This window comes from Pan paniscus, chromosome 1 (genome assembly GCF_029289425.2).
Source record: "Pan paniscus chromosome 1, NHGRI_mPanPan1-v2.0_pri, whole genome shotgun sequence".
In the NCBI taxonomy this organism is placed as follows: domain Eukaryota; kingdom Metazoa; phylum Chordata; class Mammalia; order Primates; family Hominidae; genus Pan; species Pan paniscus.
The window spans coordinates 42,013,035-42,037,131 of record NC_073249.2 but is presented as its reverse complement, the minus strand read 5'-3'; the positions used below and the strand labels follow the sequence as shown (position 1 = coordinate 42,037,131).

Genomic DNA, 24,097 nt, shown 5'->3' with positions numbered 1-24,097 from the left:
ATTAATTCATCCAGTTCATATCCAGTGCACAGTTTAATCCTGCCCTTTTTCTGCTGAGTAATATTGCTTGTTCTAAATGGCACTCTTGAGTCAATGTGTTCACCTCGCTTAGGAGAGCAGCTTATTTATTGTTATAAATATGCTTATCTGAAAGTAAATTTATTTTTGCAATGCCCCATCCATAGTCATTGAAAGATATAAATAATAAGGTGATATGGCATTTTTGAGTTTTGATATAGTCTGTTAAAAGGGACTTAGTCATCTTATAGTTTCTTGTTAGTAGGATTGGATCAGCAATTATTTACTGTTTAAGTTTTCAAACATGTTTCTTGCCTTCAAGTCTTATAACCAAATTTAAATGGCATTTGTTTTGGTAGTCAATAACTCTTTATCATAATTTATATTTACAGTGTTGATTCTGTTGAACAGGTATAGACAGTAATGTTTACATTCTACTTGATTAAGTTAATAATGTGTAATTGTTTTTATAAATTTATAATTATTTCATTTATGGAAATTTGAGTTGCTTTCGAGTTTTCTAGTGTAGTTTATTGATAGTATATGAAATTGCTAGCAAATCAATGACTTTAACAAATTTTTGTTGTTAATCCTTTTTTTCCCCTTCGTCTGTAGGTACTACCCGTCTTCTATCTGGTAAGTTTGGCTCTCAGGCCATTAAAAGAAATTGTTTTCACTGTGGGATATACAATCCATATTCCTGGGAGATAATATTGTCTTCTTGTTTTTAAAAAAATGTATCCTGCAATTTATTTTTAAACTTTTTAGTATGGAAAACTTTAAACGTCACTCAAATAGGGAAAATAGTACAGTAAATCCTCATATACTCGCTCGGATTCAGCAATTTTCAACTCATGGATACCCACTTCACCCACACTCCCTGGATTGTTTGGAAGATAATCCCAGACATCGTATCATTTCCTTCATAAACATTTCACTAAGTAACCTTTATAAAAACATAACCACGTAGCATACCTAAAAAAATCCAGTAATTCCTTAATATCAGCAAATATTTAGTCAATATCCAAACTTCCCTGATATCTTATAATTTTTTAATTGATACATAATGTTTTATATATTTATGAGGTACGTGTGATATTTTGTTACATGCATGGACTGTGTGATTCTCAAGTTGGTATTTGGGGTATTCATCACCTTGAGTATTATTTTTGTGTGTTGGAAACATTTTAGGTCCTTTCTTCTAGTGACTATGAAAAATATATCACACATTATTGCTAACTATACTCACCCGACTCTGCTATTGAATATTAGAATGTAATCCTTCTATCTAATTGTATGTTTATACCCATCGGCCAAAGTCTGTTCATCCTCCCTCCTACTCACACACTTTTCTCAGCCTCTGGTATCTAACATTCTTCTCTCTACCTCCATGAGAACTTTTTTAGGTCTCACATGTGAGTAAGAGCATGTGATATTTGTCTTTTTTGCTTGGCTTATTTCATTTAATATAATGGCCTCTAGTTCCATTCATGTTGCTGCAAATGACATGATTTTATTCTTTTTATGGCTGAATGTATTTCATTCTATATATGCTAGATTTGTTTTCTTTCTTTTCTTTTTTTTTATTTTTATTTTTTTTTTGAGACAGGTTCTCGTCCTGTCACCCAGGCTGGTATGCGGTGGTGTGATCGTAGCTCACTGCAGTCTCGAACTCCTGGGTTCAAGCGATCCTTCCACTTCAGCCTCCCAAGTAGCTGGTACTACAGGTGTGTGCCACGACACCCGGCTAAGTTTTTGAAATTTATTTTTTGTAGACACAGAATTTTCCTATGTTGCCCAGGCTGGTTTCGAACTCCTGGCCGTAAGCGATTTTTCCGGCCTCCCAAAACGTTGCGATTATAAGTGAGCCACTGCACCTGGCCCCACATTTTCTTTATCCATTTGTACATTGATGGACACTTAAGATGATTCCATATCTTTGCTATTGTGAATAGTGCTTCAATAAATATGTGAATGCACATATCTTTTTGATATATTGGTTTTATTTTCCTTTGGATAAATACCCAGTAGTGGGATTGCTGGATCCTAAGATAGTTATTTTTTTTATGTTTTCAGGAACCTCCATATTGTTTTCCACAGTGGCTGTACTAATTTACATTCTCACCAACAGTATATAAGATTTCCCTTTTCTTCACGTCCTCACCAGCGTCTGTTATTTTTTGTCTAAAAATGGCCATTCTAACTGAGGTTAAGAACTGATAGCTCATTGTGGAGCTTGATTTGCATTTCCATGATGATTAGTGATGAGCAGTTTTTCGTATACCTGCTGGTCATTTGTATGTTGCCTTTTGAGAAATGTCTGTTCATGTCTTTTGCCCACTTTTTAGTGTGATTATTTGTTTTTCGCTAGTAAGTTGAGTTCGTTGTGTATTCTGGATATTAGTACCTTTACAGATGAATAGTTTATAGATATTTTCTTCCATTTAGCAGGTTGTCTCTTCACTCTGTTGATTGTTTCTTTTGCTGTACACAAGCTTTTTAGTTTAATATAGTCCTATTTATTTTTGTTTTTATTGTCTATGCTTTTGAGGTTTTAGCCATTAAACCTTTGCCTAGACTAATGTCCTGTAGCGTCTTCCTGATGTTTTCTTCTAGTAATTTTATAGTTGTGGATCTTATGTTTAAGTTTTTAATCATCTCGATTTGATTTTTGTACATGGTGAGGGGCAGAGGTCCAGTTTCATTCTTCTGTATTTTCCCAGCACTATTTATTGAAGAAGGTATCCATTTTCCAATGTATGTTTTTGGCACCTTTGTAAAAAAATCAGTTAGCTATAAATATGTGGATTTATTTCTGGGTTCTCTATTCTGTTCCATTATTCTGTGTGCCTGTTTTTATACCAATACCATGCTGTTTTTGGTTACTATAACCTTATATTTTGAAGTCAGGTAGTGTGATGCTGCCAGCTTTGTTTTTGCTCGGGTTGTGTTAGCTCTTTGGACTCTTTTGGTTCCACAATCATTTTAGGACTTTTTTTTTTCTATTTCTGTGAAAAATGACATTGATATCTTGATAGGGGTTGTACTGAATCTTTAGATTGCTTTGGCAGTATAGTCATTTTAACAATAATAGCTCTTCCAGTCCGTGAGCATGGGATGTCTTTCCCTTTGTGCCCTCTTCGATTTCTTTTATCTATGTTTTGTAGTTTTCCTTGTAAGGGTCTTTCACCTCCTTGGTTAAATCTGTTCCTAGGTATTTTATTTATTTTTTTAGTCATTGTCAATGGAATTGCCTTCTTGATTTCTTTCTCAGTTTGTTCATTATTGTATAGAAATGTTATTGATTTTTGTATGTTGATCTTGTATCCTGCAACTGTACTGAATTTATCAGATCTAAGAGTTTTTGGTGAAGTCTTTAAGGATTTTTTTTTACATATAAAATCATATCATTAAAAAAGAGGGACAATTTGACTTCCTCTATTCCAGTTTGGATGCCTTTTATTTCTTTCTTTTGCCTGGCTGCAAGTTAATGAAATGAAAACTTGGTTCTCTATGAGCCAAATGAAACTTGGTTCTTCAATGAAATGGAAACTAGGGCTTACAGCATTATGTTGAATAGAAGTGGTGAAAGTAGACATCCTTCTCTTGATCCAGTTCTTAGAAGAAAGGCTTTCAGCTTTTCCTCATTCAACAGAATATTAGCTGTGGGTTTGTCATGTATGACCTTTATGATGTTAATATGCTTCTTCTATGCCTAGTTTGTTGAGAGTTTTATTGATTTGTATGTGTTGAATCATCCTTGCATCCCTGGTTGAAATCCCACTTGGTCTTGGCATACTAATATTTAGATGTGGTGTTGGATTTGGTTTGCTAATACTTTGCTGAGAATTTTTGTGTCTATATTCATCAAGAGTATTGGCCTGTGATTTTGTTGTTCTTGTTGTGTTCTTGTCTGGTTTTGGTATCAGGGTAATGCTGGCCTTATAGAATGAGTTAGGGAAAGTTTCCTCCTCTTCAGTTTTTTGGAATTGTTTCGGGAGAATTGGTATTAGTTCTCTTTTGTATGTTTGGTAGCATTTGGCTTTGAATCCATCCAGTCCTGGGCTTTTCTTTGTCAGGAGACTTTTTATTACAATTCAGTCTTACTACTTATTATTCGTCTGTTCAGATTTTCTGTTTCTTCCTGACTCAGTCTTGATAGGGAGCATGTCTCCAAGAATTTATTCATTTCCTCTAGGTTTTCCAGTTTGTCAATGTATAGTTGTTTATAATAGTCTCTGATATTTTGTATTTCTGTGGTATCAGTTGTAATGTCTATTTTTTCATTTCTGATTTTATTTGGGGCTTCTCTCTTTTTTTCTTGGTTAGTCTAGCAAGTACTTTATCAATTTGGTTTATCTTTTCAAAAAAACAAGTTTTCACTTTATTGTTTTTAGTCTCTATTTTGTTTAGCTCTGCTCTGATTTTTCTTATTTCTTTCCTTCTGCTAATTTTGGGGTTGGTTTGTTCTTCCTTCTCTAGTTCCTTAAGATGCATTGTTAGATTATTTATTAGAAATCTTTCTACTTTTTTGATGTAATCATTTATTGCTGTAAACTTCCCTGTTAGCACTGCTTTTGCTGTGTCTGATAAGTTTTGCTACACTGTTGCCATTTCTATTTTTTCAAGAAATTTTTTGTCTAATCCTGAATTTCTCCCTTGACCTAATGGTCATTCAGAAGCATGTTGTTTAATTTTCATTTATTTGTACCTTTTCCAAAGTTCTGTTGTTATTAATTTCTAGTTTAATTCCATTATAGTTTGAGAAGATACTTGATACAATTTTGACTTTTTCAAATTTATTGAGACTTGTTTGGTATCCTAACATATGTTCTATTCTGGAGATTGTTTCATGTGCCATTGAGAAAATTCTGTAGCTATTGGGTGAACTCTTCTGTTAGTGTCTGTTAGGTCCATTTGGTCTAATGTGCAATTTAAGTCCAATGTTTCTTTGTCAATTTTTTGTCCAGATGAGCTAATGCTGACAGTGGGATGTTGAAGTTCTTAACAATTATTGTACTGGAGTCTATCCCTTTAGATTGGACAATATTTGCTTTATATGTTTGGGTACTCCAGGATTGGGTGCATACATACTTAGAACTGTTATATCCTCTTGCTGAATTGATCTCTTTGTCAATTATATAATGACCTTCTTTGTCTCTTTTTACTGTTTTTTACCTAAAGTCTGTTTCATCTGATATAAGTACAGCTACTCCTGTTTGTTTTTGGTTTGTGTTAGCATGGAGTATCTTTTTCCATCTCTTTACTTTCAGTCACAATGTGTTTTCACAGATGAGATGACTTTTTTGAAAGAAACGTATAGTTGGGTTGTGTTTTTGCATCCATTCAGCCAGTATACATCTTTTAAGAGGAAAGTTTAATCTGTTTACATTCAGGGTTATTGATATGTGAGGAATTATTCCTGTCATCTTATTAATTGATTTCTGGTTGTTTTGTTCCTTTTGTTCTCTCTTATTATTGTGATGTAGAGTTTTTCTTTCATAACATTTTAGTCTTTTCTCTTCTTTGTGTGTTTGCTCTACCAGTGGTTTTTAAAATTTCTGTGTGTTTTCATGATTGTAGATATCATTCTTTGTCTTCTGGGTATAGCACTCCCTTAAGCATTTCTTGTAAGCCATCTCATGGTGATGAATTCCATCATGGTGATTAATTCCATCAGCTTTCTTTTGTCTGGGAAAGACATTGTTTCTCCTTCATTTATGAAGGATAACTTTCCTAATCCTTGGTTGGTAGTCTTTTTCTTTCAGCGCTTTGAGTATATCATCCCGTTCTCTCCTGGCCTGTAAGGTTTCTGCTGAGCAATCCATTGTTAGTCTGATGGGTTTCCTTTATAAGTGACTAGATGCTTTTCCCTTGCTGTTTTTAGAACTCTCTCTGTCTTTCACTTTTGACAGTTTGAGTATAGTTTGTCATGGAGAAAACCTTTTTTTTTTTTTTTTTTTTGGTTTTGAGACAGAGTCTCATTCTGTCACTCAGCCTGGAGTACAGTGGCGCAATCTCAGCTCACTGCAGCCTCTGCCTCCCAAGTTCAAGCGATTCTCCCACCTCAGCCTCCCGAGTAGTAGCTGGGATTACAGGTGTGTGTTACCACACCCATCTAATTTTTGTATTTTTAATAGAGACAGGGTTTCACCATGTTGGCCAGTCTGGTCTCGAACTCCTGACCTCAGGTGATCCACCTGCCTCGGCCTCCCAAAGTGCTGGGATTACAGGCATGAGCCACCGCACCGGGCCAGAGAAGACCTTTTTAAATTGTATCTACTTGGTGATCTCTGAGCCTCCTGTGTCAGGATGTCTACATTTCTTGTTAGACTTGAGAAATTTTCCTCTGTTGTTTTAGTAATAGATTTTCTAATCCTTTCACTTTCTCTTCACCTTCTGAGACTCCTAAAATTTGAATAGTTGGCCACTTTAGGGTGTCCCATATATCATGTAAACTTTGCCCATTTTTTTATTCCTTTTTCCTTATTCTTATCTGACTGTGTTATCTCAAAAGACCTGTCTTCAAGTTCTGAGATTCTTTCTTCTGCTTGATCTAGCCTATTATTGATGCTTTCAAGTATATTATGTATTTAATATTTCATCAAGTGTATTATGTATTTCATCAATAAATTATTTCCAGAAGTTGTTTGGTTCTTTTATATGTATCTTTTTTTGATAAACATCTCATTAATATCCTGAATTGTTTTTCTGATTTCTTTGTATTTTTTTAAAACAAATTTTAAAGTTTGTATCTCACCTCCCTGAGCTTTTTTAATATCACAACTTTGAATTCTTTTCCCAGAATTTTGTAAATTTACTTTTGATTGGGATCTGTTGCTGGAGAATTATTGTGTTCCTTTGGTGGTATCATATTTTCTTGTTTTTTTCACGTTTCCTGCATCCTGAAGTTGATATCTGTGCATCTGATGTGATATTTGCTGTTTCTAATTTTTCAAATTTGCTTTTGTAGGGGAGGACTTTTCCTGAAGATGTATTTATGGTGTCAGTTAGGTGGGGCACTTTGGCTTTGATTCTGGGTGCATGCAGTAGTGTAGTTTCTGTATGACTTTCAGCTGTAAATATCATCAGTGGTATCTGTCATTTCCTCAGTACTTTAGGATGCAGTTACTAGTGGAGATTTGCTAGGGAATAGGATGCCATGTGGGCCCATCTTCGGACCCAAGTGTTGGCAGTGGTGGGCTGAGTTTGCCTGTCCTTGGGCCCAGGGTGATGTTGCTGGCACCAGTGTTAGCAAGCCCAATCAGGCCAGTTATTGGGTCTCCAGGTGGCTCACTTGGGTGCCAGAAATGGCAGGTGACCTGGTTCTCAGGCTACTTGGCAGCAAGTGGGGGCATGGGTGATGGCAGTAGTAGTGGTGGGACAACCCTGTGGGACACAAGCAGTCTGTGCCAGTGTTGGCTGTGGGTGCCGTGATTGGGTGGATCAGTTTCCAGGTCTGCAGGTGGCTTACCAGCTGTGATGTTAGTGGCAGGTTGAGTGGGCCTGACTTCAGACACCAGGAAGAGTGCTCAGCTGCTATTGGTGGTGGACTGGCTGAGCATCCGGGTACCTAGATGGCAGGCTTGTGTACTGAGAGGGTGAGGCTGGGCCAGATGGACTTGTCCTCAGGCCTCCCTGTGGTGCATGTGAGTGCTGGCTGTGGTAGGAAGAGGTAGAGTATTCCTAGGCTACTGGTGGAATGCTTAGGTGAGGACAGTGTGGCTGTGCTGTGGACCAGCTACTTGGGACAGCAGTGTTGTTTTCAGTTGGGAGCAGCCACAGAGAGGTGGCTGGGGCACATGCAGTTTGCTCATGCCTCACACCAAAGCAGCCAGCAGCAGCCATAGCCGCATGCATTGGAATTTGTCCTCAGGGAACCAGAAAATGCCTGGCTGCTCCTCTATTGGGGGTGTCAGGTCGCTGCCAGTGGCTCCTGCTTTGGCTCAGGCAACAGTGGCCACAGAGCAAGATGCAGTCTGGGAGGGGCTGGGCTCTCAAAATAGTCTTGTGCTGTGGCTGCTTAGGACTCAGTGGTTTGTAGTACTCAGTGTGAACTTACTCTCTGGAGTAATGCCATCACACTGTCTCCAGGCAGCTTCCTATGTTAGATCTAGGGCCTACGAGAATCAAGGGACTCCTGTAGCTAGGATTGTGGGAGTCTTCAGAGGGAATGTGGACTGCTGGGGTTCTCTCACTTACTCTTTTCCTGCATTAGGGAGTCTCTCCAGGCTTCCAGGCAATCTCAGCCAAACAGGCTGCCTTGCTTCTGTCTCCTTCCTTGCTTTGGTGCATCCTGTCACTAGTTTGTTAAATTCTAGTGTTCTCTCTTTGATGATCTCTTCAAAATGTGATTATGTAATTCCTGCTTAGGTTTCTCTCCATGGAAGAGGAGAAGACCAGAGGCATCTAGTCAGACATCTTGAAGCCACTCCCCATGATACTGTCTTAGGAAAACAATCAACATGTAGCGTTCATGGATACCAAAGGGAAAATGGGTAAACACTTTTTTTTTTTTTTTTTTTTCAGACGGAGTCTCGCTCTGTCGCCCAGGCTGGAGTGCAGTGGCGCCATCTCGGCTCACTGCAAGCTCTGCCTCCCGGGTTCACGCCATTCTCCTGCCTCAGCCTCCCAAGTAGCTGGGACTACAGGCGCCCGCCACCACACCTGGCTAATTTTTTGTATTTTTTAGTAGAGACGGTGTTTCACCGTGTTATCCAGGATGGTCTTGATCTCCTGGCCTCGAGATCTGCCTGCCTCGGCCTCCCAAAGTGCTGGGATTACAGGCGTGAGCCACTGCACCTGGCCAGATAAACACATTTTTTTTCTTCCACCTTTTATTTTAGGTTTAGGAGGTACAGGTGAAGGTTTGTTACATGGGTAAATTGTGTGTCATTAGGGTTGAGTGTACATAATATTTCATCACCCAGGTAGTGAGCTTAGTACCCAATAGGTAGTTTATTGATTCTCACCCTCCTCCCACCTTCCATTCTCAAATAAGCCCTGGTGGCCATTGTTCCCTTCTTTGCATCCATGTGTACTCATTGTTTAATTCCCACTTATAGGTGAGAAGATGCAGTATTTGGTTTTCTGTTCCTGCATTAATTCACTTAGGATAATGGTTTCCAGCTGCATCCATATTACTGCAAAGGACATGATTTCATTCCTTTCTATGTTTGTGTAATATCCCGTGGTGTATATATACCACATTTTCTTTATCCAGTCCACCACTGATGTGCATCTAGGTTGATTCCATGTTAATTGTGAAAAGTGCTGATGACCATATGTATGCATATGTCTTTATGGTAGAATGATTTTTGTTGGTTTGGGTATATACCCAATAATGAGATTGCTAGGTCACATGGTGGTTCTAAGTTCTTTGAGAAATCTCCAAACTGCTTTCCACAGAGGCTGAACTAATTACATTCCCACCAGCAATGTGTAAGTGTTCTCTGTTTTCCACAACCTTACCAACATTTGTTATTTTTTCACTTTTTAATAATAGCCATTCTGTCTGCTATGAGATGGTATCTCATTGTGGTTTTGATTGCATTTCTCTAATGATTAGTGATGTTGAGCATTTTTTTCATATGCTTGTTGGCCTCATGTATGTCTTCTTTTGAGAAATGTCTGTTTATGTCCTCTGCCCATTTTTTAAGGGTTGGTTTGATTTTTGTTTGTTGATTTGTTTAAGTTCCTTAGAGATTTTGAATATTAGAACTTTGTTAGATGCATAGTTTGCAAATATTTTCTCCTTTTCTGTAGGTTGTCTGTTTTCTCTGTTGATATATATTTTTTTGCCATGCAGAAGCACTTTAGTTTAATTATGTCCCACTTGTCAATTTTTGTTTTTGTTGCAATTGCTTTTGGAGACCTCATCACGAAATATTTACCAACACCTATGTCAGAATGGTATTTCCTAGGTTTTCTTCTAGAGTTTTTATACTTTTAGGTTTTAAGTTTAATTCTTTAATCCATATTGAGTTGATTTTGGTATATGGTGAAAGGTAGGGGTCCATTTTCAATCTTCTGCATATGGCTAGCCAGTTATAGCATTTATTGAATAGAGAATCCATTCCCCATTGCTTGTTATTGTCGACTTCATTGAAGATCAGATGGTTGTAGGGGTGTGGCTTTATATCTGGGTTTTCTAACCTCTTCCATTGGTCTATGTGTCTATTTTTATACCAGTACCATGCTGTTTTGGTTACTGTAGCCTTGTAATATAGTTTGAAATCAGGTAGTGTGATGCTTCCAGCTTTGTTCTTTTTACTTAGGGTTGTTTTGGCTATTTGGGTTCTTTTTTGATCCCATATGAATTTTAGAATGTATATTTTTTAATTCTCTGAAAGATATCATTGGTAGTTTGATAGGAATAGCATTGGATCTATAAATTGCTTTGGGCAGTATGGCCCTTTTTAAAAATTTTGTATTAATTTTTTTTTTTTTGAGACAGAGTCTCACTCTGTCACTCAGGCTGGAGTGCAGTGGCATGATCTTGGTTCACTGCAACCTCCGTCTCCTGGGTTCAAGCGATTCTCTTGCCTCAGCCTCCCAAGTAGCTACGATTACAGGTGCACACCACCACACCCAGCTAATTTTTGTATTTCTAGTAGAGATGAGGTTTCACCATGTTGGCCAAGCTAGTCTCAAACTCCTGACCTCAAGTGATCCACCTGCCTCAGCCTCGCAAAGTGCTGGGATTACAGGCATGAGCCACCATGCCCAGCAGTTTGGCCCTTTTAAAAATATTTATTCTTCCTATGCATGAGCATGGAATATTTTTCCATTTGTTTGTATTGTCTCTGTCTTCTTTGTTTTGTATTTCTCTATAGAGATCATTCACCTCCCTGGTTAGCTGTATTCATAGGTATTTTATCCTTTTGTGGCAATTGTGAATAGGATTGCATTCTTGATTTGGCTGTCAGCTTGACATTGTTGGTGTATAGAAATGCTTCTGATTTTTGTACCCCGAAGCTTTACTGATGTTGTTTAACAGTTCTAAAAGCTTTTGGGCAGAGACTATGGAGTATTCTAGGTTTAGACTCATATCATCTGTGAAGAGAGATAGTTTACTTCCTCTCTTCCTATATGGATGCCTTTTATTTCCTTGCCTGATTGCTGTGGCTAGGATTTCCAGTACCATGTTGAATAGGAATGATAATAATGGACATCCTTGTCTTGTTCTGGTTTTCAAGGTGAATGCTTCCAGCTTTTGCTCATTCAGTATGATGTTTGCTGTGGGTTTTTCCTGGCGGCTCTTATTATTTTGTGGTATGTTCCTTTGATGCCTAGTTTGTTGATGACTTTTAACATGAAGGGATGTTGAATGTTGTCAAAAGCCTTTTCTACAACAATTGAGATGATCATGTGGTTTTTTTGTTTGTAGTTCTGTTTATGTGATGAATCACATTTATTGATTTGGATATGTTGAGCCAACCTTGCATCCCAGGAATAAAGCCTACTTGATCGTGGTAAGTTAGGTATTTGATGTGCTGCTGGATTCGATCTGCTAGTATTTTGTTGAGGATTTTTGCATTTACTTTCATCAGGGATGTTGGCCTGAAGTTTTCTTTTTTTGTCCTGTCTCTTTGCCAGATTTTGGTATCAGTGTGATGCTGGCCTTATAGAATGAGGAGTCCCTCCTCCTTGATTTTTGGCATATTTTCAGTATGATTGGTACTGGCTCTTGTTTGTATGTTTGGTGGAATTTGTCTGTGAATCCATCTGGTACAGGGCTCTTTCTGGTTGGTAGGTTTTTTAAATTACTGATTCAATTTAAGAACTTATTATTGGTCTGTTCAGGTATTTAATTTCTTCCTGGTTCAATCTTAGGAGGTTGTATTTTTCCAAGAATTTACCATTTCTTCTACATTTTCTAGTTTATGTACATGGAGGTGTTCAAAATAGTCTCTGAGGGTGTTTTGTATTTCTGTGGGGTTGGTGGTAATGTCCCCTTTGTCATTTGAGTTTGTGTTTATTTGGATTTTCTCTCTCTTTATTAGTCTAGCTAGTTGTCTATCAATCTTATTTATTCTTTCAAAAAACCAGCTTTGGTTTTGTTGATCTTTTGTATGGATTTTTGCATCTCAATTTTATTCAGTTCAGCTCTGATTTTGGTTATTTTTTTTCTTCTGCTAGCTTTTGGGTTGGTTTGCTCTTGTTTTTTCTAGATCCTCTAGAGGTGATGTTACTTTGTTAATTTGAGATTTTTCTAACATTTTGATGTAGGTGTTTAATGCTACAAACTTTCCTCTTGACATTGTTCTGGCTGTGTCCCAGACACTCTGGTATGTTGTATCTTTGTTTTCACTAGTTTCAAAGAATTTCTTGATTTCTGCCTTAATTTTCAGAATGCCAAAAGTCATTCAGGATTAGGTTGTTTAGTTTCCATGTTATTGTATAGTTTTAAGAGATCTTCCTGGTATTGATTTATATTTTATGCTGTGGCCTAAGAGTATGGTTAGTATGATTTTGGTTTTTTGAATTTGTTTAAAATTGCTTTATGGTTGAGCATGTGGTCAATCTTAGAGTATGTGCTATGTGCAGATGAGAAGAATGTATATCCTGTTGTTCTTGGGTGTAATGTTTTGTAGATGTCTGTTAAGTCCATTTGGTCAAGTGTCAAGTTTAGGTCATGAATATCTTTGTTAGTTTTCTGCCTTGATTATGTGTCTAACATTGTCAATGAGGTGTTGAAGTCTCCCACTATATTGTGTGGTTATTTCCATCTCTTCATAGGTCTTTAAGAACTTGTCTTATGAATCTGGATGATCCAGTGTTGGATCTGAAAAGAGTAATAAAAAACATTATCATTACTATCATTATTATTTATTGTGGTTATTTTATATTTTGAATGAACTTCTAAGCTAAAAGATTTATCTTGAAAGATTCCAACTGTTGGAATTCACTTTGTTTTAAATAGAAATAAATGTGTTTCAAATGAAAGTCTGGTGATTTAATGATCACAAAAGTGATGAGTTTAATAAATGAGTTTTTTCTCACCTTCTCAATGGCACTCAATGAAGGTTTGAAATGCCTTTTTTCCTGAAATTCTTTAAGTATTTATACCCTTTGATTTTCTAGAAAACTTTCCTTAGTCTTAATTGGCATTCCAGCTTGTGTTAAAAAATAAAGAGGAAGTCCTTCCTTCTTAAACTGGACATATGGCAACATTTTTTGTGTGTGATTTCATATTTGTAGGACATAAACCTGAAAATTATATTCATTAAATTTATTATGTGAATGAGGTTACTCTTCTTTAAAGATAAATTAACTCTACTGCAAGAAAATTGTTTCATCAATTACACTGCAATGTAAGTAAAATGATACAGATGATCTTTGAATTTTGGAAGTATTTGATTTTTTTTTCCTATTCTGCTAAGGAAGAAAGAATGACTAATGTTACAGAACTTTCTAATTTGCCTTGTAAATGAAGCATGTGTTGTGAATTTTAAATCTATTCTTCCGTTGGCTTTGTATAAGTGTTTCCCAATTTTTTTTTGTGGGGGGCGGGGGGTGCGTTAATTCTTGCTCTCTTCTCACCAAAGACCTTTTTAGACATTTTTTTCTTGATCATCCTCCACCACACATATACTGCAAATCGGTTTATGTATCACATATATATCTGCACTCTGTACTTAAAAAAGGAAAATTTTTTTTTAACTTTCATCAGGTATCACCCCCATTGAGAATGCTTGCTTTCTGTTGGTTTTGTTTTTATTGTTTTTAAAGACAAAATCATATAGAAGAAAGAACTTAACCTCTGGAGTCAAACCAGTCGGATGTTGGTTTGAATCCTGTTTTTTTCACTTAGTAATTATTCAACCCAAGTGATTAACTTAATCTCTCTGAGACTCAGTTTTCTCATTTAAGAGATAGAGATTGTGATTCCTATGTGAAGTATTTGAAGCTTAATGTGATTAGTGGGTATGAAAACTCAAAGCACAGTCCTAAAAGTTGAATAAATATCAGCTTAAGGAAGTCACTGCATGCAATCACTATTATTTTCCTAAGCTGGATTTCTGATAATTTCATCACTCCCTCTGGCCACACCAAAGAATAAGAACAGTCTTTTATTCAGGTAATATTTACATGTTTTCTCTGTGGCAAGTACTGTACTGATTTTTTTAAATGTATTATTTCATATTCTTCTCACAACAATCTTATAATGTAGCATTTATACCCCATTTTCAGCTAAGAGAACTGTGGTTTTGCAAGATTTGTAACTTGCCTTTCACAGAGCTAGTAGGCAGTAAATAGAGGCCGATGACTAGTTTCTCTATTACCAGGTTTTTTTTTTTTTTGGAGGGGGGACAGGGTCTCACTCTGTCACCCAGGCTGGTGTGCAGTGGTGCAATCTCGGCTCACTGCAACCTCTGTTTCCCAGGCTCAAGTGATCTTCCCAGGTACTTTAAAAGATAGAAAGATGCTCATCCTAGTGACAGACCAAGAGACAATACAACCCAAATTGGACAATTAAGGTGCTATGATTCCCTACAAGTATTGCTTTATTCCCCTCTGTTGCCAAAGTCCTATACTGAGACATTCATAAGTCCCTCATGGGGACTAATAGATCAATTTAAAGAATAATAAATAAGAAGTCAGGAAATATTCAATGAAATATAGAAAATATTTCTTCTGTAGCCCCTAACAATTGTGTACTTATTTATCCTTTAAACTTGAATATGGCATATATTACAGACTAGCCCAAATCTAAATGTACTTTCAAGAGTCTTGACTCTTAAGTAGCTATTTGAAGTTAATAAGATGTGGTTACAGGGGTCTTTATGTCTTATTACATGCCCCTATACATGACAAACTTAAGTCCCGTTATAAAGTGACATCAGTTATGTGCCTGTTATTCAGGTTTAAGTCACATAATATAATCATATAATCTTTCTGTGATACGTTTAGTCTGGAAAAGGAAGTATGTGAATTTCCCTTATTAAAAAAATTGAAGAAATACAGAGGTACAGAAAATCCAACGATGATGGCAAGACACTTAAAGGATCCTGTGGATGTCTCTCTGAGGAAGCAGAGTTGAATCTGCATTTACAAAACGGAAAATTTAAGGGTTACTCAAGCATACTGTTTTTCAAATCATCTACGAAAATCTCTTCCCAGGGTGACTTCACTTGCCCACAGGCCCTTTATTCTGTTACATTAAGTATGATATAAGCAAGAACAAAACCTTTCCATAACTTTTTGTTTTCATAGCACATGCATTGCATTTCCACTTTGTTAGCTCTGCAAGTTAGACCTTTTGAAGTGTCTGGGTCATCCCACATTTCTTCAAAAAAGATGATGTGCATCCTCTAGGTCGCTCCAGTTCTTGTAGGTAGGTAGATAGAATTCTAAGTTGGGTTCTTTGGCAGTGAAGATGATACCCTATATATTAATGTAGTATCTATCTAATGTAAATTTTGTTTGATGAATATCAGGTATTTTATTGAAAATATTTCAAACAGTTAAAATTATGGCCTGAATCTGGAGCTAGAAGTGAGTTTTTCTATGGCAATAAACTGTTTGACTTACCCTTTCTTGGTCTCAGTTTTCTTATCTGGAAACAAGATATTAAGTGCAATTTAATAAATATTTGTTAAACACTTTCTACTGTTCTACTGTTTGCCATGCACTGTGTTAATAATGAGAGGTGATCAAATGAGATAATAGGTGGCAAACTGCTTTGCAATGTTTTCAACACTGCAATACAGTTCTACATGATGGGGAACCTTACTAAAATACTCCTTTTTCTAACATTATGTTATTTTCCCACCTAAGAGCTCTTCAGTTTAATCTTAGGAACATTGGAATCATAATTATTATTTCATTCATTATTTCATACTTTCATTTTTCCCAAGTTGCATAAATCTTAATGTTGATTCACCTTTGGTTTTCTGTAGATACCAAGTGAATTTTGAGATCATAAACAGTTGCCTTTGAACCTGAAAGTTTTGTTTCTAATTTGGGAGATAATATGCTCTTATTAATTTACTGAGAAGATATGTAGAATTTTGTTTTTCATATTTCTGTGTTTTGCCTTGGTTTTCTGTTAAACCATCAGCCTCTACACTTTCTTCTAGAACTATGTATATGTGTTGAGCATTGTTCTGGGAATAGCCTTTTACTTCTGTCATCCGAATGTTCTAGATCACTCTGAATTTTCTGTCTTGATTTAGTATTCAAATAAAAAATAAGATATTGAAAATGGTGGAATTAGTGGGAACTGGTGACAGAAAGGGGGAAACCCAAAATTTTTTAGGAGCTGTGATTTATTTCATGGATAGTGTTTCTAAGTTAATGATACAATTCTAGGGGATCAGTTAAATAAACTTCTAAAGTAAAATACTGTAAAAACTTACCTGTGGTAGAAATAGCTGTTTTTTAAATCACAGTTTTCACATGGCAGTGCAATTGTACGGTGTCTCTATTTTGCTGATTTGGAGCCAAATACACTCATTAGTCACGTTAGATTCAGTTACTATTCTAGTGTCATCTGTCATTTCCTTTGTAGTACAGACCAATAGAGTTGAGTCCAAGGACACTGGGCAGGGTTGGTGGGGGTGGTGGTGGGAGGGGGGCTGTTGGTGAGGAAAGAGAGAATGAAGATGGTGAGAGAAAAGGGCAAATGGGTGCATTTGAGAAGAAAGATTGTGTAAGCTATAAAAACGATTTGATGTTGACCAACTTATTTGACCAATTATTTGCTGTTGTTCAGCTCAAAATAGTGCTTTGAATCTTAAAAGTGAATATAACTTTTTGAAATGAAATTTAATCTACCATAGACTGAACACTAAAAAGCATATTCTGTAGGCAAAGTAAATATAGTTTGCCCTCCAATCTCAGATGATAATAGTACAGGCATATTTCCTGTGATGGAGAAATGTCTACATATCTGTTATATCTACTATAAACTAGGTAAATGTCCTTCCCATTAACCACATATGTTAATGTTCAACTTCCTTCTTTCTGAGACTCAATTCACTCATCTAAAAAATGAAAGTGAACTCTAAGATACTTTCTAGCTCTAAAATAACATAATTCTGTCACCATATTTGAATGCTCAACGATCAAAACATTTAATCAAAGCATGATTGGGTTGAAACACTTTAGAAGCCTCTCAAACCTGTCAAAAACTTTTATTTGAGCATTGTGATACTCCAAATATATTTCTTCCTTTTTCTTTCGAAGAAAACAGGACAAATAAAACATGCATTTGTCAAAAATTTGTGACATAAGGAAGCCATATACAAAATGCAATTAATATCTCCTATTTGTAACTCACTTCATAACCAGTATGTATGTCATTGTGAAACTATAATATAATTTTAATTGCTCATGTTTCTATTAACTGTGTTACCATATCTTTTCCCCTTCAAGGATTTCTTGCTGGTACTCTATTAATTGGTACCCTAATTCTGGTCGTTGGACTATGGAAAATCAGAGTGAGCAGAAATTCTGGTGATTTTAAAAAATTTATTCCTAGTTTATTTCCAGTAAAATTTGGTACTGTATCAGTAGATGACTCTCTTAGCTTTATTTAAATTTTGGCGTGTCTCTGTATTCATTTTTGTCTGTAATTACTATCCTGGATTAACAGACTTCATGTCTGTTTTTTCTCAATATATTCAAAGGCGCATTTCAAAGCAAAGTGACTTGAAGTCTCATTTTGTGATCTATTAATCCACTGATTTTTTTCCACTCAGTGTAATTTATGATAGTATCTAGTGTTGCACAGAAGCAAAGAAATCTAGGAAAAATCAACCTCTAACATACTGTGAAATTGCCTGTGATTAGGGCTTTTTCTCACTTATATTAATAGATGCCAGTCCAGCTCAAAACAGCGCAGTGGTTAAGACAGCAGACAAATGGGGGAAATATAGTACCTACCTCATATGATTATAATCATATATCAAATGAGTTGCCACTTGTCAAGTACTTAGAACATTGCTTGGCACATAGCACTCAGATATTAAAACAACAACAGCATACACATACATCAGTATTATTTAAAATATCTAATCTGCATTGAATATACATAATGTTAAGTATAAATGTCACGATTGGCTCTGATGTGTCCTGTAGACAGAGGATGATTTGAATCGACCCTCTTCTGTTTTGTAGTTTTAACTGTTCAGAAAACTAGTTGTGGAATTTATACAAACTTGAGTTATTTCTAAGCTGCCCTAATGCCTGTCCATTTTTCCCATTAATAAAAATCTATTACTTTAATGCTGTTATTAAATTGTCTGTTTTAATTCTTTAGATGATGTGACCTATCTCCTTTTTACCCTCTACAATTTTTCTACTTAAATTAAGAATATTACTTAAGCCTATTATAAGTTAAAGCATGTAAATATTCTTTAACTCACTAAATGAGTCAGTCTTGTAGAAAAATATTTGACCATTAGGTTCAGGGGAGTGATTAATAATTTTTACAGGCATTTGTTTAATATCAACAAAATATTCTAGCTGTCATGATAGCAAATATAGTAAGACATAACTTTTTCTCCAGATATATCAGAAATGTTTTAGGAATGTGATTTAGAGCCTAGCAAAAACTCACAGTTAGTACTAAGTCATCTAAAGTGAGTTGGTATGGAAGCATCAGCAAAGCTACTCTGAAAAAAAATTAAACCACCAATCTTACGTACTTTCTTGTATTTGTTCCAACTCTCCTTTTGAAATACTGTTATCAGTTTATCAAGTTATAAAGTATCAATGTATAGAGTATTATCAGTTTACCAAAGCTACTGCTTTGAGACTCCCTGGATCGGTGGGAATGGAGACTGGGCAGGGGAGGGCGGAGGGCGGGTGGGGGCAGGGCAGCAAGATGTGATAAGTTTACCAGGTGCTGTCTCTTGGCTTTCATCAGTTTCTTTACATACTTTGGTAAGGTAATTGGCTGTGATACTTGTATGTCCTATTAAGGACATAAAAGTACTGGAACATAGAAGGAGGGAATACAGTAATTTCTGCTTATCCTCGGTTGGCGGGGGCAGGGTGTTTCAAGACCCCCCAGTGAATGCTTGAAACAACAGATAGTGCCTAACCCTATATATGCTGTGTTTTTTCCTGTGTGTACATACCTATGAGATAAAGTTTAATTTATAAATGAGGCACAGTAAGAGATTAACACCAACGAATAATCAATTAGAACAATTTATTGTAGCAAAAGTTATGTGAATGGGGTCTCTCTCTCTCTCAAAATATCTTATTGTATTGTACTCACCTATTTTCAGATTGCAGTTGACTGTGGGTAACTGAAACCACAGATAAGCAGACTAGTGTATTTGTTTTGAATTGTATTTTGGGGTTTTGCAGTGAACTTAATTGCTTATTTTCTGAATTAGAGGGAAAGTCATGCAAACTCCTAAGAAAGAATTTGTCTTTTTTATGTGCACATAAAAAACACTCCGCTTGCCTTATTTTGGAAACATAAGCTGTTGAGGGTAAGAGCTAGCTTTATATATGTTTGGCTAGCCTCCTGATTTCATACTGATTTAATTAAATATTTGATCTTAATTAAGACAGGATATAGTTAATGTGCAAGTGATAATGTGGTTTCATTTAATGATTCTTCATGTTTGCCTATCAGAGGATTGATTTATTTCTTTTAGAAGAGTTAGGTCTGTATGATAAATTTTAGTTTAGGGATGGAAGTGTAAGCAGATGCCTGACTTCGTTTTTGATTGAAATGACAGTTACATAATTCAATTCAATAGTTTTTTTCTTCTCTACTATTCAGCTCTTATAATGCACATGAGAGCAACAAAGTACTCAATGTTGTGTTTGACCATTTAAGTGTGACTGGTGGTACCTCAGAAATAAGACTTTCTGGTAAATTATAAAAGGTATATATGGTTTAATAAAATTACATTTCTGTATCTTGCAAAATATCCATTAATACCCTTGGCTAGGGGGTTCTTCATGACTTTTAAAGGATAATAGAGGCTTAAGTCTCTACTGTCACTAGAGTTGTTTTTTTCTTTGTTGAATGAATGACTAATACATTGAATCTCTCATTACTATGACACATCGTCAGTTCTGTACTTGGTAGCAGTAATGCTTACCATCTCATCGTACATTTTGAACTCAGTTTATTGTAACGATTAGATGCTATAATGCCACAAATATTCGGGGGGAAAGGGATGATACATTAGGACTTATAAGAGAATGCCTTCATTATGATAATTTGCATCATGAGATGGTTGACCTACCTTGTATTTCTCCTTTTGCTTGGTGGCTTTTAGAGTTTTTAATGTTTAAGAAAAATTATAATATGTGCTAAGATATCCTTTTATAGGTCATGTTTATAGATCTTAAAAGACATCTCATATCTTTATACAAAATTATCACACAAAAATAACTTGGTGTAAATGTATCTGTAAAACTTTCTGAGTGTCTTCATCTCTTAATCTTCTCTTCCACATGTAGTAGTATTCAGGGGTTTTTATTTATTTTTATACTTTTTTAACATCTCCCACACTTAGGAATTCATTGACTTTTAATCTGAAGGTACCTTAATTCATTCTAGCTTAGCCACTATTCAACTCGAGAAACTAAAAACTCCATGTCACATTTTAGTTGTTGCTGTAGCTGATAAACCCCACCTGTAGAATCTTGTCCATATTCTATTACTCATTATTTTTTTTTGTTTTGCACCCCAAATTAACTGATTCTTTTTGGTGATTTATCACATAGTAACTAAAAATTTATATTTATCACTAGTAAATAAAATCATTTTGATTTTAACTTTTTTTTTTTTTTTTTTAAATTTCAGGGCACATGTGTTTCACATTGACAGGTTTGCTTGGGACGCTAGTAACCATGGGCTTGCTGACTTAGCCAAAGAAGAGTTAAGAAGAAAATACACACAAGTATACGGACTGTTCCTAGTTTCTTAGACTTATCTGCATATTGGATAAAATAAATGCAATTGTGCTCTTCATTTAGGATGCTTTCATTGTCTTTAAGATGTGTTAGGAATGTCAACAGAGCAAGGAGAAAAAAGGCAGTCCTGGAATCACATTCTTAGCACACCTACACCTCTTGAAAATAGAACAACTTGCAGAATTGAGAGTGATTCCTTTCCTAAAAGTGTAAGAAAGCATAGAGATTTGTTCGTATTTAGAATGGGATCATGAGGAAAAGAGAAGGAAAGTGATTTTTTTCCACAAGATCTGTAATGTTATTTCCACTTATAAAGGAAATAAAAAATGAAAAACATTATTTGGATATCAAAAGCAAATAAAAACCCAATTCAGTCTCTTCTAAGCAAAATTGCTAAAGAGAGATGAACCACATTATAAAGTAATCTTTGGCTGTAAGGCATTTTCATCTTTCCTTCGGGTTGGCAAAATATTTTAAAGATGAAACATGCTGGTGAACCAGGGGTGTTGATGGTGATAAGGGAGGAATATAGAATGAAAGACTGAATCTTCCTTTGTTGCACAAATAGAGTTTGGAAAAAGCCTGTGAAAGGTGTCTTCTTTGACTTAATGTCTTTAAAAGTATCCAGAGATACTACAATATTAACATAAGAAAAGATTATATATTGTTTCTGAATCGAGATGTCCATAGTCAAATTTGTAAATCTTATTCTTTTGTAATATTTATTTATATTTATTTATGACAGTGAACATTCTGATTTTACATGTAAAACAAGAAAAGTTGAAGAAGATATGTGAAGAAAAATGTATTTTCCCTAAATAGAAATAAATGATCCCGTTTTTTGGTATCATGTAGTATGTGAAATTTATTCTTAAACGTGACTACTTTATTTCTAAATAAGAAATTCCCTACCTGCTTCCTACAAGCAGTTCAGAATGCCGTGCCTTGGTTGTCCTAGTGTGAATAATTTTCAGCTACTTTAAAATTATATTGTACTTTCTCAAGCATGTCATATCCTTTCCTATTAGAGTATCTATATTACTTGTTACTGATTTACCTGAAGGCAATCTGATTAATTTCTAGGTTTTTACCATATTCTTGTCATCTTGCCAATTACATTTTAAGTGTTAGACTAGACTAAGATGTACTAGTTGCATGGAATATAACTAGATTTATTATGGCAATGTTTATTTTGTCATTTTGCTTCATCTGTTTTGTTGAAGTACTTTAAATTTCATACGTTCATGGCATTTCACTGTAAAGACTTTAATGTGTATTTCTTAAAATAAAACTTTTTTTCCTCCTTAACCACAGTTATCACAACTAGCAGTTGTGATAGTTCCTAATTTCCTAATAGTTTCTAATATTAGGAAATTCTTTGAACTTTCCTAGAAGTTCTAAGAGTAGGCACATATCCATCCACCTATTCATTCATTCATTTGTTAAATATGAGGGCCCGCTCTGCCTATTCTGTAATAACCCAGTGCTTCCAGGGATAGCAATAACACTGGCTCAGCTATTCAGAAAAAAAGCTGAGTGCCTACTATGTGCAAGTTGTCATATGCTAAAATGTGAGCTTACCAAGATAACTGCAAGTGTCTGCCCTCAAGTTGCTTATAGTTTGCCACAGGAAGACCAAAATATATACTTATTGAGAGAAAGAAGATAAAGTTACGAATGTTACAGCCCCGAATATGGTGGGTGCTTAAGCTGTTTGTTAAGCAGTTGAGTGGCAGGGTGGGAGATATTCAAGGCAGAAAGCTGATTGAGAAAGCAGTAATAGATGAGATTATAGTGGCAGGATGGTCGAAGTAGGAAAGGCTTAGAGCAAGGGCTAGACTATGTCATGTGTTCTGTGTAGAAGTGAAAATTGTAAGCTCTAGACTTTTTCTGCTCGATCTAATTAGAATCAGTGAGCATAAAATAGGTTTCTAATAGCAAGAACTTGCTATTTAGATAAGGGTAAAAGCGGAAATACTATTAAACAGTCATTTACCTTGAAGAAAATATAAACAGTAGGCTTGTGAGGGTAAAGATATTTTCTTGTAGGATTTATATTTACCGTGTATCCTGTAGTTATGAGGTTGAGTGGTTTTATTTTTGCTTAAGATAACCTCTCCTGTGAGATTTTACTTTGATTGCAAAGGTTGTATTGCTTTTCCTCTTGAGACTGATGTATTTGTTACAGCAAGTTATACCTGCTCACTGTAGAAATTTGAGTTTTATAATATTTAGCCCACTATCACTGTCACTTTTCTGGGAATACTTGAACATGAATAATTTTTGTCTTGTCACACCCTAGCCCTGTTTGCTTTGGTTAATGTCCAATGTGCAAATGCCTCATTTTCCTCCCACCCATCCTGAGTGTTTTCTTCCTCCTTACCAAAACTAAAACAGCCCCTTCCCTGAAGGTACTGCTTCCTTTGCAGCCTATTCCAGTGGTGGCTGGTTTATTTTCATCCATATGACTCATTTGTTAAGAGGTGGTGGAGGTGTTTTCCTTGTTCCTTTGTCATGTCTTCCATCTCAACCCCCACACACATCTCTTTAAAAAGAGTAACTGTCCATTCACTCTGGTAGGGTAATTTACTAAAATGTCAAATGTTTTCCCTGTAATTCTCCTTGGTGAAAAGCATGGATTCTGGAGACAAATCGGAGCCCTGGCATTTATCAGCTGCAGGACTCAAGGGATATTCCTTGTCAGTGTACCTTAGTTATCTATGTGTAAAGTGGGCCTAAAATCAGTACCAGCCTCATAGGATTTGCAATGAGAATTAAGTTAATACACGTAGAGCTTAAAATAGTGCCAGCCATGTAGTAAGTGCTCAGTAAGTTTTAGCTCTTTTTAATGCACAGGTGGAGAGATTGCCTTAGGTGGAAGCATGCAGGGCTTCAGTACGTACTAGGAGGGAACTGTTGCAGGTGGGTTGGAGATGCCCATGGTGGCAGCTTTTGAAATTGATTTCACATTTCTTCTGTTTTCTCAGGGACATATACATCAAGGTCATCATAAAAATGATGACACATGAGGAGGTGTTATGTTTGAAGACAGGCAGAGAAGGAAAGGACTAGAGACATTTAGTCAATTAGCAGGCAATGCTAAAGACCCAGTTGAGGTGAGTGCTCATGAATTTAGAGTGCAATCATCAAGCTTGGTTCTGAGTTTTTCTGCAGTCATATTTAG

At 35.8% G+C, this 24,097-nt stretch overlaps 1 protein-coding gene across 17 annotated transcripts in view; it reads left to right on the top strand.

Moving 5' to 3' along the window:
- CD55 (CD55 molecule (Cromer blood group)) overlaps positions 1 to 21,760 on the top strand; it is a 39,218-nt gene extending 17,458 nt beyond the window's left edge. For 5 of the 17 annotated variants that reach the window (XM_008976508.4, XM_008976507.4, XM_063598607.1 and 2 more), the window contains 2 exons: positions 634 to 654; positions 20,804 to 21,760. In XM_008976508.4, the coding sequence (XP_008974756.1) occupies positions 634 to 654; positions 20,804 to 20,868 (86 nt within the window). In that variant the 3' untranslated portion in view covers positions 20,869 to 21,760. Of the gene's footprint in view, positions 1 to 633; positions 655 to 1,623; positions 2,002 to 8,713; positions 8,826 to 20,800 lie in introns of those variants that run through there. The other 12 variants (XM_055108681.2, XM_008976506.7, XM_063598572.1 and 9 more) reach the window with 5 other exon arrangements.
- Positions 21,761 to 24,097: the final 2,337 nt, after the last annotated feature.